The sequence below is a fragment of the Venustampulla echinocandica genome, assembly GCF_003357145.1.
Source record: "Venustampulla echinocandica strain BP 5553 chromosome Unknown scaffold_1, whole genome shotgun sequence".
Taxonomy (NCBI): domain Eukaryota; kingdom Fungi; phylum Ascomycota; class Leotiomycetes; order Helotiales; family Pleuroascaceae; genus Venustampulla; species Venustampulla echinocandica.
The window spans coordinates 1959954-1977129 of NW_022474206.1; the positions used below are offsets into that span (position 1 = coordinate 1959954).

The window sequence follows — 17176 nt, forward strand, 5'->3', positions numbered from 1 at the left end:
TTACGTACCAGGCACCTGGGTGCTCGACTTTGTATTGTAACGTTTACACAGGTTGTCCCCTGAAGCTGGGATAGTTAGATGTCATAAGCAGGTAAGGTACAACAAGAGACGGGCCTTGCTAAGACACCTACACCTGCAGCTGCATCTGCACCTGCACCGTTTACATTGCTGTGCTCAGCCCGCTCTTCTTGCCTAGGCAACGGAACTCCATAGCATCTCGGAAGACTATGCTTCGTAGGTCAGGCAAATATTGTGAACAAGTTAGGCATATCCCATTATGCTCCCCACGAAAGCCTGTTTATAGATGGCCGTATGCTATAACGCCTGTACTCTCTCCCGCCCCAATCCCTTATATTATAATACACCAGGAGATTCTTGGCTCTCCACCTAGTCTAACACCATGTAAATACCGGATTCTTGCTTTTCACTGTTTCTAGACGTTCTACAATAACCTTTCGATGGTGGCCCTCCATCCCTTCGGCTGCTGCATACCCTAGGTCACCCTCGGCATCATCCCCATCATATAACATTGGCATACGGCTTCTGCTCGAGACAGAAAACCTTCTACTCTCGCGGCGTGGGGCATATAGCGATGGCCTCGGGAATCCATCATAGCTCATGCGGGATCGTGAGTGGCCTGGCTGAGGCCGCCCAGAAAATTTTGTCTCGCCATTTTTGAAAATATTCCGCTGGGCGTGATCATTCATTCCCGTCGCATGTGAATCATCGGTTTCAAAACCAGATACCTCTTCACTAGGGCGAGGGCTGGCTAGTTCGAATCGATTTGGATTCGGTAGCTCCGCCGGGGGAGACGATAAACCAAGAAGGTCCGGCTGTGGAGCTGAGGAGTTGGCAGCACTAATATCCATCTCCTCCTCAAGACCCCCATTAAGGCCGCGCTCATGCCTTCTCCGCATTTCAGCAGACGGTACTCGCATGGGAACTGCCACGGGAATGTCGACCAAGTCATCCCATACACACACACGTGCCCTTCTGGTCAACTCCAGTGGCCCATGATCAGTCGTCTTTAGAGTTTCGACCACGTTCCACGCCTGCCCTTTCATAACCGCAATTTGCCTCGCAAACATTCGTTCTTGGAAATCTGCATCCTGGCTGAAAACTTTTCGTAATTCCAATTGCGTTTCACTCCACCACTGTTTGGACGTAAGGAGGGGTAAAAAGTGATCCCTCGTCTTTTGAGAAAACGGTTGGCCGATGAGGGACACTGGCAGGAAGAGCCAGCCAAACGGGAAGCTTCGCCAGGCATCGGGATGTTTCCACGGCCATGAGAGACTGTTGTCGATGGCGCCGATTGAGATCATCGGCTCGGCCAGCTGGGACGGCGTAACTGATCTGCTGGTGGCCTCCATCGGCTGCTGTACTCTATAGGGGCGCGATTCTGGCGGGCTAACATTCGACGTTGGCACCAAACGAGGCGACGGTTCGTCATGGTCGCCATCAAGCTGGGGAGGCTTCGACACAATGGACACATTTTGAGTATCGTAGTCCACCTTGATCATCCAGTTATCTAAACCTCTGTCTGTATTGCGCATTATATAGTCCAAAACGACAAGTTTCTCAAGCTCTTCCCGGAAAGATTGTTGTAACGCATCCGTCCACATAAACTGTCTACTATGGCCCCCCACAGATGCGGGTGCCATTGGAACCTCTTCCTCGTCATCCTCATCGTCCGAGTGAGAGCCGATAGGCCTACAGGTCTTCCTCCAACTTTTGCCTTTTTTCCGCGGGTCGCTAGGTCTATATGGCCCCGTGGAGTGATCCGGCCAAGGGTTCTCCCGCAAGAAAATATTCGCGTCTTTGTATCCTTTTAGAAATACCTGGAAGCTCCCAACTTTTGGTGGCAGAGCCCTTTTCTTCCTGTAGAAACTTCTCCGAGCCCAGAAATCGTAATGGAAAGATTTCGAGGAGAGGTGCACTATACCTGTGTATGGAACGAGGTCCGTACGTAGCCTGCAATCCAATGTGTATGCCGCGGCTTCAGAGACATAGCTCAGATTAGGGATCAGGCACGCCCGCCCAAAAAAGCACGGAAAGAGATTGCGGTGTATCCATTTATTCCATTTCGGATTCCCCGCTGCGTATGGTTCCTCGTCCTTGGGCTTGAAGACCCCGACTACTTTTCCATCACTGTTCCTGGCAAAGTAACTGCCAGAGCTCCCTTGAGAGATCATTAACGGATGTATACCCTGCTCGATGGCAACTCTAACACTCTCAACTATGGAGTCGAATTCCGAATCCATCATCCGGCCATTGTCGACATCCGAGGCGAGGGTTTCAGCGGTTGCGGGCCGTACGCCCTCGGGGGCCTGAAAGACTGAATGGTGTATTTCCAATTTCTCCTCTTCAGCTGTCTTGCCCTTGACTTTGTGGATCTTGAACTTGGAAGCGATTTCATCTGCCCATCTTTCTAGCCGGGCATTTATGGCCTTGATATCCACCCCCGATGAAGTGCTTCCCATTCGTCTTCGATTTGGCTGTCTTCGTGGAACTGTTGGCGATGTGATGCCATCTGTGTACATGCCACCGTGAGGGCGAGGTTGCGTGATGGGGGCATAGCGTGGAGCAGAGGCTTGATGCAAGGTTGGGTAACTGTTTGAGAGATCATGGTCATCGTTGTCTGAATCGTCCGACTCCTCTGCCTGGGCAATGCGAGCATAGCCTGTGGTTGGAGGCCGATTGTTCTTCGGCATCGCGAGGTGAATTGATCCAGTTACCTCTCAAGGGGCATGATGGTCGTAGTTGTTGTAGTTGAAGAGCGCTACGTAAGGTACACGGTGTTACCGTGACGCGAGAGGTGACTTACTGGATTATTGTACGGAGTTTGGATGTCGGGCCTCTCTGGCTTGTGACTGGGCAGAACGGCCCCTCCCGCCCTCCGCAAAAATATAAATAATAAAATTTAAGACACCAGAACAGAGTACAGCCTCGCGACTCTGCCCTCATCACGCTCTTGAGCTCCACCACAATCGCCATGTTTGCTGTTCCAGGCTGGTCGGTGTCCTCAAGCCAGTTACGGACCCAAACTCTAGAAACAGATTCTGCGCCGAAGAAAGACAACAATGCCTCGACACCGGACCAGAGCAGCGAAGCCACCCCCAATGCCGGGAAGAAACGCAAACGCAGTGGCGGCAAATCAAAGATTAACACCGTGAATGCTTCTAATGTGGCAGATCTGTGGGAGACGGTGATTGAGGGCAAGGAGAAGCCGAAAGACAAGGAACCTGCTGAGAAACGCCAGAGGATTTCAGATGGTGGAGCTGAGGGGAAAGGAGAGGGCGATGAAGGCGTGGGCGCTGCACCCAAGCCTAGGATCAAGAAGAAGACTTTGAAAGAAAAGAGACGCGAGAAGAAATTGGCCTTGAGCCAGGCAACGGAACCCGGTCAAGGCGAGCCTGAAGCCTCAAAAGTCGAGAAAACAGCTGGTCAGGGAAAAGCACCATCGGTCACCAAACCCACTCCACAACTCACGCCTCTTCAAGCATCCATGCGACAAAAACTCATCTCAGCCCGCTTCCGACATCTTAACCAGACCCTTTACACTACGCCCTCGGCTCATTCCCTCTCTCTATTCGAACAAAACCCGGAAATGTTCACAGAATACCACGAGGGATTTCGGCGACAAGTTGAAGTATGGCCCGAAAATCCGGTAGATGGATACATCCGCATAATAAAAGCTAGAGGCAAGATCCGGGGACCACCTCGACAAAAAGCTGGCTCCGAAGCAAGCACTGAAGTAGCTACTATTCCATTACCGAGAACGGAGGGGACATGCCACATTGCAGACCTAGGCTGTGGTGATGCAGCCCTATCAGCTTCTTTGCAAAAAGATTCCAAGAAGCTACATTTGAAACTTCACTCTTTTGATCTCTACTCCCCCAGCCGACTCGTCACCCGCGCCGATATCTCGGACTTGCCATTATCAGATGGCAGCATAGATATTGCCGTGTTCTGCCTCGCGCTGATGGGCACGAACTGGATTGATTTCATTGAAGAAGCATTCCGGGTCCTGAGATGGAAAGGCGAACTGTGGGTTGCGGAGATCAAGAGCCGTTTTGGGCGGGTGGGGAATAAAGGCAGAGTGGAACATAGTGTTGGGAATAGGCAGAAGAAAGCAGTGGTACCAAGCAAGAAAGATAGGAGGAAGCGAGAGGATGAGGAGGCGATCCAGGATGATGCCGCGCTGGTGGTAGAGGTTGATGGGAATGAAGATGCGAAGCAAGAAACAGATGTTAGTGCATTCGTCGAAGTGCTGAGGAAGCGTGGCTTCATGTTGAAGGGAGTCGACTCGAATGGCGAGGGCGCGATAGACTTGAGCAACAAGATGTTTGTGAGGATGCAGTTTGTGAAGGGCCTGACCCCTATCAAGGGTAAATGCGTTCCAGAACCCAAGGGGATGGCTGACGCCGGCGTGGAGACTTGGAAGAGGAAGCCAAAGGCCAAGTTCATTGATACAGAGGAGGAAACCCCGGTGTCGAGTGAAGCAGCAGTGCTAAAGCCATGTGTTTATAAGTTGAGGTAGACGAAGGTGGCCTCAAATAATCACAGTTCAAATGCTTCATCTCGAGTGGCAATTTCATGATATTGGTCGTCGGCTTCAGGATAAGGTCCGCCATTTATCATATGCCATAAGGTAAATTTAATAGCTATGCTATCAAAGGCTACGACAGGTGTATCAGTAAAGAAGCAATGTAGCTCCTATTTATCCCATCCATTCATGTAATACTCCTTCTCGCCTGCTTCCTTGCGCTATCTATAGACCGATATCACAGTTACGCCAATATTTCCCCTGCTACATCAACCCTGGAATAACAAGCCCGCGGCAAATTCTACGTTGCCGCCACATGCAGCAAGAGCGTTGACGGCTTCTTCCCGTGAAAATCCCAATGCCACAAGCTGATCGATTGATTCCGCGGGGTATGACGGTTGCTGAGGCTGGGTAGCAGGCGCAGGGGCAGGCACAGATGCAGGAGCAGGCGCAGGAGAAGGCGTGGCCGGTACTTGTTGGCTGGATGGCCCAGAGACTGTTCCTGTTTGTCCTCCGATTGTAGTCCCACCTGGCCCAGCCACTTTGGGCTCCTGGGCCCTCTCCTCCTCCATACGCTTTGGGATGTTAGCCTCACCGAGAAAGGGAACCTCCACGCCCTGAATGACAAGCTTGTCTCTGGAAAGATCTATACAAGCTTGGTGGCGCTTCAGCATGTCCAGGCCTAATAGCAAATCCACATCTTTTCCTTCCATAACCGTGAAACTACAGGGCAAGAACAAGCTGCCAATTTTGATCTGAGCCGAGTGCACTCGTCCAAGGATTGCGGCCGTTCCCACGCCATGGGCAACACCTGCGAACCGCTTGTCTACCAGCCTCATTATCCCGCAAGATTCGGCGCAGGAGGGAGACATAATTGTCGTCTGGGCTCCGGAGTCGACAAACGCCTTCACGTCGTGGCCATTAACCTGAACATCGATATATAGCATATGGACTCGGCCGAATACTGTTTCCATTAGCCCCCATGCTTTGAGCTGAATTTAACCGACCGTTTACCTTCTGGATTGTGCTCGATAGCATTTTGGAGATTTTCCTGGACACGCTCCTCTCGAATCATCTCTGCAATCCTCGTTTGGGCGTCGATGTCAAATGGATCCGCATTTAAATCCTCAATTTGCTGTCTCCGCCTGGCCTGTTCTTCTCGCTCGTTGTCTTGCATCTGGCGAAATAGCTGGGCGAACCTCTCGGGGCTCTCCAACGCTGCCGCAAGCTCTGGCCGTTGGTTTGCCGCCTGCTGTCTCATCAACGGATCGCCCAGCAGTTGTAACCGGAGTGTTTCTGGGTCTGGATAGCCCTGTCCGCCTCTTGACTGCTGATTTGGTTGTTGGCGTGCTGGCTGGGGTTGTGGTTGAGTTGCTCGCGCCATGTCCCGAACGTGCAAGGCCAGCATCTCCCCGTCTCCGATCTGGAGCTCCTCCATTGTTTTCGAGTCATCGTTGAGCAGCTGGCCGTTATGGTAGAGGTGCTGAGAGGCCGCCGGGATCGTTGACTCGGCCTGCACAGATTCCTTCAGCACGCTGACCGTGATATCTCTGGGAATTTCCAGGGTAAGCAGATCAGCATCATCGTGGGTGGGTGCAGTTATGGTGAGGGTGATGCGCCTACAACGGAGGACATGTCAGTTACCAGCACGATGAGGACAACAGGAATCGACAGACATTTTGCAAGCTTACTCAGGTATGTACTGAGACACGAATGACGGCGGGAAGAGGAGGCGAGGGGAACAATTAGGCTCGAAGTGATTTTGATATTGGAACGGGAGGGGCAGAACAGGACACTTCGGGAGTCGAAAAGTGGCGAACGGAGAGATGGTCCGTATAAGTAGATTGGGGAGTGCAAGCAGAAGATGGCTGTCTGCAGGGTGTTCAGTTCTTTTGGCGGCGAGGGATGGGGAGGTACGTTGTATTTTGGGACAGTTGAGTTGCTTTGCGCAAGGCAGCGGGAAGCTCCTCAAATGACGAGGCTACCGGAGTATAGCAAGTAATCGTCCGGTAGGCGCGTAGTACGTATGCCTAGTACGCGGTGCCCATACGTAGCACTGGATGGGGGAGATAGGGGTTCGTTCTAGGGGCCAGACGCAAGGTACCTAGTACCTAGGTAGTACTCCAATCTCCAGTAGGGGAGTACGAAGTACAAAGTACCGTGTACCTCTCCAATGTTATTAATACCGAGTACAGCACGAAAGTGCGAAGCGCTGGGTACAGTTACATACTACAGTACCTGGGTGCTCTACACTCTACTCGAGCTGCAGTATTCCACCTATTTCTGGTGAGTGAGCTAATGTAATCTTTTGCTTTTGCAATGATGATTACTTCGTACTAGCACTTCGTATTTTTATTTTATTTTGTTTATCCAAATGATCAATCAGCCAATTATTAATCGTTCACCAGGCACCACAGCTGCATCCAATGCGCCACCGCCGCTGACGTTGATGAGTAAGTAGGTACGATGACGAAGTATCGCCAGCCGTTTTTCCACGAAAGAGCAGTTAATTGTAAAAATCAACAAATCGCTCTCAACAAAAAAAAGACGATTAAGACTGCTCGCATCGCTGCTAGAAACTAAACATATCATATCACAGCCGGACCCGATAAACCAACACCTGTTGGCGCTAGGCTGCCCCCCTCTCCCACACTGCCCATACCCCACCAACTTCACTACAAAGTAATACTAAGGCCAATGGGTAGACGACCGAGGGCTCGAATGCTTGTTCAGGAACAAATTGCTTAGTCGAATGCCCATACTTCGTACGGAGTGCTCCGTACACATTGCTCGAGAGGACTTGCAAGTTGCAAGTGGCAAGTTGCAAGCTGCAAGTTGGTAAGGGGGTTAGCGAAAATTCTGGCCTGGCGTGAGGGTGCTATGAGAGGGGCTCTCAGGGGCGTCGGAGCCAGCCCACGAGGAGGATGCCCCTGAGTAAGTATCTGCTAGATCGGTTGATTTTGTTGTTTATTCATTATAAAATTATAGCGATCACGTAGAATACCTATCGAGATACGGAAAGCTAGGAGGGTATTGTTGTGCCCGAGCTTGGGCTCCTTCCACTCGTACGCCTCCGGCCCCCAAAGCTGCTGCCGATTCCTCGCTTGTAGAAATAGGGGTTCGGCGCATCGCAATAGGAGATGTACCGAATTAACGATGTTGCATTTCTAGTTGCTCAATAATATTTCTGTAAAGCTATTGGTAAGAAAGTAACACGGCATAACTGCGAAGCCCTTTTCATAGTCAAATCACCCAGGTCCAAAGCAACTTTAAAGCGTTTGTGACTTGGAATTACCTTTGCATGCGTAGAAACACGCACTTTTACGTTGGATAGTTACTCTGATATTCGGAAGTTGAGTCCGAGGTTCTCCATCTCACAAACTAGAACGTCGAAAACGTCTAGCTAAGCCGAATGGCCGGTGCCGTGGGAAACAGACGGTTTTAATGTATTATATTAAAGAGAATTATCTTCACTTATAGAGAGCGGCCTTTGATTCGGAGGGGGGTGCTGCTGACTTGCCGTAATACCGCTTCGGATAACTGAATACTTGCAAGTAGTTAAGTTAGCAATTAAATATCTGATTTGATTTATTTGGATGATACCTACCCCGGACCAGTACGCTATAGTGTTATACCTCGAAATATGAGCAAAATTTGCAAAAGTAGATCGCCCAAAGTAGGTTTCTAGGCTTGTGGCTTCGTTAGGAATAGGAATTTGGCGTTTAGTATTGCTACATAGCACCCGCGCTTGCAGTGGTCTATTTACCCACTGGCGAACTACAAGAGACTGCTGGTCCATCCATTGTACAATTTTTATATTTATTATTTAGTATGTACTTACTCTAGTAGAGCAAAACAGGGACTAGTACACACTTCATACTAGTAGGTGGGTTTTGCGGAACAGTGCATATCACTTCTCTCGTTCTCTCAGATTGCTTGCTCACCAACAATTCCTCCTTGGGCACGTTCCAACTCGCCTCGCTTCACAGCCAGTCTCTTCTGAATTGGATGTAACTTCCCAAGTCCCTCCCCACCAATTGTAGCAACGATCTCGTCGAGTTCGTCAACTCGCTCAAGTGCATCATCCACCTTCCCATGCAACGCATAGCATTCGACTAAATACCACAGTGCGAATATCCGATCAGGGTGATCACCATCCTCTCGAGCCGCACTCGCATACCTCTGCTTCTCAACAACCTTGATAAATATCTCTTCCGCCTCATCATACCGCTTCTGCCGGACGAGCACCCGTGCAAAGTGGGCCTTCCCAGAGAGTGTTCCAAAATGGTTCATGCCTAGACTCCGTTCCGCGATGGGTATAGCATCTCGAAACAATTCTTCTGCTTCGGCAGTCTGGTCCATGGCACTCTTTACTCGAGCAAGATTGCAGATCGCTAGAAGGGTGAACGGTTGTTCTTTACCTAGCCTAAACTCTCGTTGCGAAAGGACCTCGATCATGAGGTCATGTGCACGCTCCAGCCACTCTTCTCCACAATCGAGATATGACATGGCGAGATCTTCCATGGCGGTCAGAGTTTGGAGATGAGTAGGTCCTAATATTCTTCTGAGGCCCTGTAGAGCTTGTGTATGTGCATCCTTCGCCTCCCCGTAACGGAAATACCTCCATAAAATTCGGCCTAGGTTTCCCATTGCAATGTACAGATCTTCCTCCTTGGCTAATGGCGTTTTTTTCATTCCCTCAATTGCCTTCTCGTGAAGCTGTAGCGAGTCCTTATACCTCCCTTGAAAACATTTACTGGAACCCAACGTGTCCATGACTTTGAGCGTCCTTGGGTGATCGGGACCTAGAGATTTTAGACAAGCTCGGTAAACCTGTTCTTGAAGTTCTGCTGCTTCGTTCGTACGAGCCTGGTTCCAATAGGTAGCCGAGAGGAATAACATTATGGCGATGGCGGCAGGATGCTCGTTGCCCAACTTGTCGCAAATGAAGACTTTCACCGCGACCTGAAGTTCTTCTGCCTCATTCCATAAACCGCATTCCTGATAAACCCGACTGAATTTTGCGAATTCCAGGGCCTGTCGTCTTCCAAACCCACTCGTGAGGGCTGGCATCCAAGTAAATTTTCGTCCTTTCCGATGGTTGGCTATCTTCAGACTGATGTCCATCTGACATTTTCGAACGTGGTTGATATGCGGTAAGAGACTCCTACGCATGTCTTCTTCTTTCTCAGAAGAACCGTGTGGAGGTAGAAGAATAGATTGTGCTAGAGCGGTTGTAGCAGCTTGGCACCAGAGTGCTCCCTCTGTGATGCTCATCTCAGGCCGCTCCCGTACCCACGTGTGCACCAACGGATGCATCGAGTATATGTCTGATGACTCGTGGTGAGTGATCAAGGACATGCGACAGAGTCTCCCTAAGGCATACCGTAAACGTAGCTCGTCAAACAGGGATGCATGTCTTTCATCTCGTAGTACTCCAGGGAGGATAGCAGGGCCTCGATCCCTTGTAACAAATTCGAAAATTCCGAAGATCGTATCTCTAAAGTATTCCTTCCATGTCTGCTCTCTGGCAAGTAACTTCATTCGAGCTTCCTCCTCTTGATCCTTTTGTCGTTGCTCTCGCTCGACTGCTGGATTGACTGCAGCAGTGATGAGGAAATCAATGCGGATATTTTCACAATGGAAGCAGGAGAACATTTTCAGGAGTTCTACTGCATCCAGAGCTTCTTCGTCGTTTGACTCCTCCAGATTTTTTAAATTGATTTCGTAGCTTGAGTAGACATTCCAGTTCGTAGTCTCGTTCCCCTTGTAACGAGAGTTCCTTCGAGCATGCCGAATCCGCTGCCAGCTCATGTGGTAATGGTCGGTGTAATTTGCTAACGAACATATACCATTCATGATGGCTCTGCCGGCCTGGACTAATGCAAGAGGTAGAAAGCCAAGGGCGGCGGCGATGGAGTCGGCAGATTTTATGATTGAAAGATCCCATGGTGTAGGCTGGCAAGCTGCCTTTAAGAGTAGATTATTTGCCTCGTCTGTCTCCAGCTGCTCAAAGTGGTAGAACTTCGGGCCTACTGTCCCGTGTACTTTCTTCGTTGGGTCCCGGGTGGTAACAAGAATATATCCGCGTTCGCCGTCGGGGAAATAGTCCTCGAGGGGATGAGATGGGTCATCAGCGTTGTCAATAGTAAGAAGCCATGGGTGGTCAAGACTCGACAGCCAATCTTTCGCAGCACGCTGACTAGATCCTTCACTGGGCTCGACTTTTCCGATTTTGAGTATCTTCGAGAATGAATGCTCGGCGGTCTCAGGAGACGTCGCATCAATGCAAAATATACCCCAAAAACTAATCTAGATTAGGTCTGAGCAAAGAATATAGGATCTTCACTCACTTTTGCCGATTGTGCTGTGCGAATTTGCAGCAGAATTGCGTCTTGCCAGATCCACCAAGACCATAAACAATGAACCGCTTCTGAATACTCGTGGGCTTTGTAGATTCTCCAAAGACGTCGAAATACCCCTGCAGGTCCGCCAACAATTGTTGTCTACCGGTGAATATACTGCTAACAGTTTGTGGGATGTAGAAGTGCTTGTTGATTGATACAAGGTTGGCTACCGCAGCTGCAGAATTAATAGCGTCGAGGAACTGAATATAGTCAGCATAATATCTTCACCAACCTCACTGGGAGACTTACGTGCGTGCTACCTATAGAGACTAGCCTTGGTCGCAGAGAAGCTATCTGGGATTGAAGCTTGAACCCTATCGTTTGCATCTCTTGAGAAAGATAACCAAGCGATAAATCGGTTGAGTCTTGGGAACTCCGTGTATAAGCACTGTAGCGAATTAGCACAAGCATGAATCCGATAGATATCACCATACAGAGTGAGCGCAGTTAGTAAGACCTGGAGACTATTTTGGTAGTTCACCAGCCTCAACCGTATCTTCTTAAATTCGTCATCCTTGATGTCCATTCGAATGGATTTCTTCAAATTGTCTATCTTCCCACCAAGCTTTGAGGTGGCAGATGATGCTGTGCCACTAACTTCCGATAACAGTTCCGCCAATTCCTCTACCGTCTTTTGGCAGTCTTGCAATAGTGTCCCAACATTGTGCCACAGACTTTCGACGCGAGCTTTTTCTACCAAAGATGTGCCAGGAAACTTAATATTCTCTGCGTTGTATGCTTCCTCTAGAGATTTGTTGACCGAGATAAGTGCACCTATTTCATGGTCCAGACCGAAGATGGTTTCATCGATCTTCCCAGCCGACTCGAGAATCTTTTTGACGTAGCCGCTACAGTTCCACAGTATCTCGATCAGCCCAGCGCTCGCAGCGGTGATTGAGAACGGGTCCGCCATTTTGATATGGCTGCCAACTAGGATATGTTAAGCCTCAACATGGATCGTAATCTCGACACCGCAGGCATGGTATCGATCGCATCGACTGACTCAATAGGCAAACGCCTTGGCGGGGTCTTCACTCCAGAGTATTTTCTAGCCTTGTCGCAGGGTCTTTGAGCGTGCAAATGGAAGATGGCGACTTGCAAAACGAACATATATCCACGATGGGATTTTGATCAAGGTATGCAAAGGCAGAACTGACAGGCTCTGTATCACGTTGGTTAGGGATGACGCTTCTCGTCGCCATCGGATCAGGCTGGATCAGCTGGGCGGGATGTTTCATGGTGATTTAACCATTGGTAGCATCCGTTTCCCAAATGTTGGTTGGTCTGCCGGATGATGCCACACCTTATGCAGGCGCCATTGCGGCCGGCGCTACTGTACCAATCCAACGGCCATTTGCGTATAGTCAAGCGCTTAGCAACTGAGGCCGGATTGTCTCGTCGTGAGATCTGTAGACTGGAGCCCCCAAGAACGTCCTGGAGCTGTGATTTTTTTGGTTTCTATACTTTTCATTGCGTTGGGCAGCTTCTACTAAATTTCGGTGCTGATGGGCGTTCCTGTAGTGCCTAGTTTGGGTGCCGCAGCCATTGCAGGCGAGGTTGGAAGCCTTTCTCTCGGTATTGCGACTCTGGTGATAGCCTTCTTCATCTACAATTTCATCCAAACCAGGCGGGAATATGAAGTGAGTTTCCGGGACCCTATCGTAACATACAGGCTTTATCTTTAACTGTCCATAGGAAGATAAGGCGTTCGGCCAAAAACACGGCTGTATGCGTATGGAAACAGTGCTACCCTCCAGCTGGCCTTTTGCGCTGGACGTGCTCAAGAAACAATATGATGCTCTCCCATCACAGCGCTTGTTGGCTTTCCAGTCCCAGTACTTCGACGAGATCGGACCGAACATGAGACTTGCCCTGTTTGGCCAAGATGGATACCTGACGATTGATCCGAAGAATATAGAAGCAATCCTATCAACACATTTTGAAGGTATTTAGTACCCACGCTCGTCAGTGATTCTTGGCTGCTAATTGACTTACCTTTAGATTGGGGCCTCGGGTCACGACGTCCTGGTTTGTACCCGCTGCTTGGAGAGGGAATCTTCACGCAGGATGGCCGACCTTGGAGACATTCCCGAGAGATCCTCCGACGTCAATTTGGACGAATCCAGTATCAGAATCTAAAGGTGTTCGATGAGCATATCAACGACCTGATTTCTGGCCTTTCTGCAGCCGACGACGGGATTGTAGATCTACAGCCATTTTTCTTCAAATTCACCCTCGCTACAACCACTGATCTCATCTTTGGAGAAGCTGTCGGGACTCTTGGAGATGATGCGCAGGACACGTTTGCAAATAACTTCGATTATGCGTCGATGGTTTCTGCCCTTAGACTACGACTGGCGGACTTCCATTGGCTATACAAAACCAAGAAGTTCAAGGCTTCTTGCGAAGTAGTGAAACAATATGCAGCCCATTTTGTTGCACAAGCCCTAAAGGATAGAGAAAATAACGGGCAAGAATCAGCATCCGAAAGATACCCATTCATTCTTGACCTTTACGAAGATCTCAAAGATCCGGCTTTGGTGCGGGACCAACTAGTTCACGTTCTCATTGCTGGAAGAGATACAACTGCTTGTCTAATGTCATGGGCAATGTAAATACATCTCCCTCCTGACGGGCCGAGGCTTATTGATCCACAGCTTTCTCCTCATCCGACACCCAGAAGTCCTAGCCAAACTGCGCAGTCAGATTGATTCCGTGATCCCTGACGGGCAAGAGATCACTCGAGCCTTTATTGCTAAAATACCGTTCCTAAAATGCGTCATAAATGAGAGTAAGTCTCTAGTTTATATTCCCTCTATTTGTACGCCCCCTTATTTTCACCACGTCACTTACCTGTCCCTTAGCGCATCGCCTCTATCCCCAACTACCCGTGAATGTGCGCGTTGCAGTCAAAACAACCATCCTTCCTTCTGGCGGCGGCCCCGATGGACAGTCCCCGGTCCTCATCCGTAAAGGGACTGGCTGTGGCTGGTCAACATATCACATGCATCGCCTGGCTTCCCTGTATGGGCCCGATGTGAATGATTTTGTTCCTGAACGTTGGGAGAACACCGACTTGGAGAGAAAAGTCGGATTTGGCTTTATGCCTTTTCACGGTGGGCCGAGGGTCTGTCTCGGTAGTAAGTTTCTCCATAAATATAATGAAAATAGTTTTACATACTGATGTTTGCAGAGGACTTTGCGCTCTCAGAAGCGTCATATGCCATCTTGAAAATTGTTCAGACCTTTCCAAACTTAAGATTACCGCCTCAGATTGAGATGGAGAAGACGGGCCAGGAGAGACAGAGTCTCACAATTGTGGTAACGAGTGCAGAGGGGTGTAAGGTGCTGCTGCATTGAGCGTTGCTGCTGTGCAGGGATATTTCACTTTTGGGATTTAGGAGCAGGACCTCCAAATCGTACATCTACTTTGTATCTAAGCCAAACTGGTTTTCCATAGCTCTGGTTATTTAAATAGGAGGACCCAAAGACGCCACGTATTAAGCAGTCTTTACTTTATACCTTGATCCTAGACGTTGCCTACACACGATGTCGAAAGTCGGGTCCCTGTAAAACTGTCACATCCTAGAACGTACTAAGATTGTGCCACTAACAACACTTGTTAATATTTTAAAATAGCCGACTTCTCTCCAATAAACAGGCCGGATGGTGTAGTTGGTTATCACGTGTCCTTAACAGCGAGCAATTGCGAATACGGACAAGGTCGGGAGATCGAGCCTCCCTCTGGTCATTACAATTTATTGTGATATAGTTTTTGCCTTTTTGTTTTAATTTTGCGCTCAAAAGGTTTGGCCTTGGCAGCTTATTTAAGCGAGCTGACTCTTGAACAGGCACAAAAGGCACCTCATAAAGCAGGTGATCATACATCGGTACTAGACAACGTGAGCGCTAGTCTAGATGTTAATTTTTTTTATTCACATATATTTATTTAAGGCTACCTAGGTATGTTATGGGCTAAATTCCACTCTGTTCTCCGTTCAGGTTTTGTTGTGCGTAACTTTAAAATCCTACCTTACCTAGTACTTTGAGTCTTGAGCACCTACGATAGTAACCGAGCATGACATAATCAACTACCTCCGGGGCTGGTGCACTGGAGATACCTTGCTCGAACAACGCTCTCAGATAAATACCTAGGTAGTTATAAAACATGGATACATTGGACGAATCAGCGCCTTCGCGAATTGAACCCATCACATTTAATAACCTTGCATCGGCATCATGACATCCGCCTCTTTGCCTCGACCACCGCATGGTCACCCACCGCAGCAGGCCAAAGCTTGACGAACTCCAACCCGGCCGAGTCGAGCAGTTCCCTGAACTCCTTTCCGCTCCTCTCCTTACCACCAATAGAGATCATCACCATATCCATCCAATAAGCACTTACGTCTTCACCAACTTTGGCGGTCGCCGGGACAACCAGCTCTGCGATGAGAAGACGAGAGGTGGCGCCCATAGCTTCAGCGATATTTTTGAGGATGGTCTGGCAAACACCGTCTTGGTAGTTGTGCAATATGCGGCGGAGATAGTATATGTGTGCATCTGTGTTTTTGTCAGCATTACCCATGCCTTCATATTCTTGAGGCAAAGCTTGGCTTACTTTTTACAGGCTGTTCGGTATAGAAGTCGTATGCCATCTTCTCAATACCAGGGATTAGATCTTGCGAGATAGTGTCCAAGACGTGGGGTTTATCCTGCAATATCATCTTCGAGCCGGTTCCAAATGCGTTGGAGGTTTCCTTCCGGATCCCCAGGAGAGACTGGCCCCTTCCACCTCCAATATCGACTACGAAGGCTCGCTGTGGCTCTGCTTCTACTTCTGCCTTAAAGGACGAAAATGGAAACATGCCAAGGACTGGTAGAGATGCCTCTTGCTGCATCATCGCCTTGTTAAACATCTCCAAACGCTCCGGCGAGGCGGCAAGGACCTCGTAGAATGTCAAGCCTTCCATGCCATATGCGGATGAATATGGTGTTTTTCGAAGGTCGATCAAATCCTCAGATGTCTTGGTCTTGAAATATTCGGGCCAGTGGTAATAGCTATAACTCATGTTTATGCTGTGGATATCCAATCAGGTTGTGCGTCATCTTTTGAGCCCATGCTGCCTCGAAGACTTACCACAAGTTCCAGAAGTCAAAGGCTGCACCCTGGAGATAGGTCATGGATTTTGGGGTGTGAGCATAAGTATCCTCTCCCGCGAGTGCCACCACGCCGGTCCCCGTAAGTATGCGCATGAGGCGCACTAGATTGGGGTTGCACAATGTTAAGACGGGGAATCTCAGATCAGGTGCGCTGGTGACCAACCTATAATGGATGGATCGAGATTGATTAGGCTACCAAGCTCGTTTGCAGTAATGCTCCTATCCTTTGGCATCTTTTCGAAGGCTCCCATTTTGACCATGACATTTATTGCAGCACTTGTATTCATCTACTCATTGATGAGACCGGGTCAGCAAGTACCCCTTTTGGTGGATCAAGGACCTGGGAAGATTCGGCCTACGGAAGTCCATTGCCTTATCATGGCATCCATTGGGTCTTCCAACTCCTGGCGGAAGAGCTCGACCTGTCTCAGCAGGGCATGCCGCTCATTGGGATGTTCTTGAAGGTTCCTGGCAGCAGCCAGAAGAGCCTCGGCTTTGCGGACAAGCTCTGATTCCGTGGAACCCATATTCTTCGTTACTTCGCCGGGAGTGTAAGGAGACAGGTTTCTAAGCTGGAGACATAAACGGAGACGTCCCAGGCTCTCGGGGAGGTTCGTAGCCGTGAGTGGTGGACAGATGTGGCATTGTGAATATTTCAATCAGGTCATTGCTGAGGAGGCTATCTATCCCGATTTAGGAATGGTGGGAGGGGGACCCGTGTAGTCCGCGAGACTGGCCGTGGGGGAGGGAGGAGGGTCAATAATGATGTGGTTTGACTGGTGCATCCACGAATAGCCATCACAAGTCCACGACGAACTAGGGAGCATCAAGCACCCACTATTCCCAGCCGACTTCCCCGGGATTGCGGGTTTCTTCACCGTGTGCATGCGGGAGTACAGTAGTGGCCACATCGGTACCAACATACGCAGCAGTAGTACTTCGTTCTCACGCCCGTACCAACGAAGTATGTTCTCGCTGTGGAGTTACTAGTGTATTCTCGTCTCCGTCAGCGGGAAACAGTAGTAAGTCCCCCCCTGGAGACTGAATCTTCAGCAGCCACGCA

General features: G+C 49.4%; 7 protein-coding genes across 7 annotated transcripts; 2 read left to right on the forward strand and 5 right to left on the reverse strand.

Annotated features, from left to right (window-relative positions):
* Positions 1-392: 392 nt before the first annotated feature.
* BP5553_03180 (Phosphatidylinositol 4-kinase-like protein type II subunit alpha) lies at positions 393-2711 on the reverse strand (the record flags this gene model as incomplete). Its single annotated transcript, XM_032011803.1, has 1 exon — positions 393-2711. One exon carries the CDS (start codon positions 2709-2711, stop codon positions 393-395), a length of 2319 nt encoding a protein of 772 aa, XP_031871496.1.
* Positions 2712-2992: 281 nt separating this feature from the next.
* BP5553_03181 (uncharacterized protein) lies at positions 2993-4540 on the forward strand (the record flags this gene model as incomplete). The annotated part of the gene is made up of 1 exon (XM_032011804.1): positions 2993-4540. The coding sequence occupies one exon, from the start codon at positions 2993-2995 to the stop codon at positions 4538-4540; it is 1548 nt and encodes a 515-aa protein (XP_031871497.1).
* Positions 4541-4815: 275 nt separating this feature from the next.
* On the reverse strand, positions 4816-6224 carry BP5553_03182 (uncharacterized protein; the record flags this gene model as incomplete). The annotated part of the gene is made up of 3 exons (XM_032011805.1): positions 4816-5472; positions 5550-6094; positions 6191-6224. The coding sequence occupies 3 exons, from the start codon at positions 6222-6224 to the stop codon at positions 4816-4818; spliced, it is 1236 nt and encodes a 411-aa protein (XP_031871498.1).
* Positions 6225-8016: 1792 nt separating this feature from the next.
* BP5553_03183 (Uncharacterized protein) lies at positions 8017-11866 on the reverse strand (the record flags this gene model as incomplete). Its single annotated transcript, XM_032011806.1, has 5 exons — positions 8017-8093; positions 8491-10853; positions 10900-11153; positions 11203-11341; positions 11388-11866. The coding sequence occupies 5 exons, from the start codon at positions 11864-11866 to the stop codon at positions 8017-8019; spliced, it is 3312 nt and encodes a 1103-aa protein (XP_031871499.1).
* Positions 11867-12458: 592 nt separating this feature from the next.
* BP5553_03184 (uncharacterized protein) lies at positions 12459-14427 on the forward strand (the record flags this gene model as incomplete). Its single annotated transcript, XM_032011807.1, has 7 exons — positions 12459-12593; positions 12649-12898; positions 12955-13564; positions 13611-13744; positions 13818-14093; positions 14147-14293; positions 14414-14427. The coding sequence occupies 7 exons, from the start codon at positions 12459-12461 to the stop codon at positions 14425-14427; spliced, it is 1566 nt and encodes a 521-aa protein (XP_031871500.1).
* Positions 14428-15190: 763 nt separating this feature from the next.
* BP5553_03185 (O-methyltransferase) lies at positions 15191-16364 on the reverse strand (the record flags this gene model as incomplete). The annotated part of the gene is made up of 4 exons (XM_032011808.1): positions 15191-15513; positions 15572-16029; positions 16091-16214; positions 16277-16364. 4 exons carry the CDS (start codon positions 16362-16364, stop codon positions 15191-15193), a joined length of 993 nt encoding a protein of 330 aa, XP_031871501.1.
* Positions 16365-16400: 36 nt separating this feature from the next.
* Positions 16401-16640, reverse strand: BP5553_03186 (uncharacterized protein; the record flags this gene model as incomplete). Its single annotated transcript, XM_032011809.1, has 2 exons — positions 16401-16403; positions 16473-16640. The coding sequence occupies 2 exons, from the start codon at positions 16638-16640 to the stop codon at positions 16401-16403; spliced, it is 171 nt and encodes a 56-aa protein (XP_031871502.1).
* Positions 16641-17176: the final 536 nt, after the last annotated feature.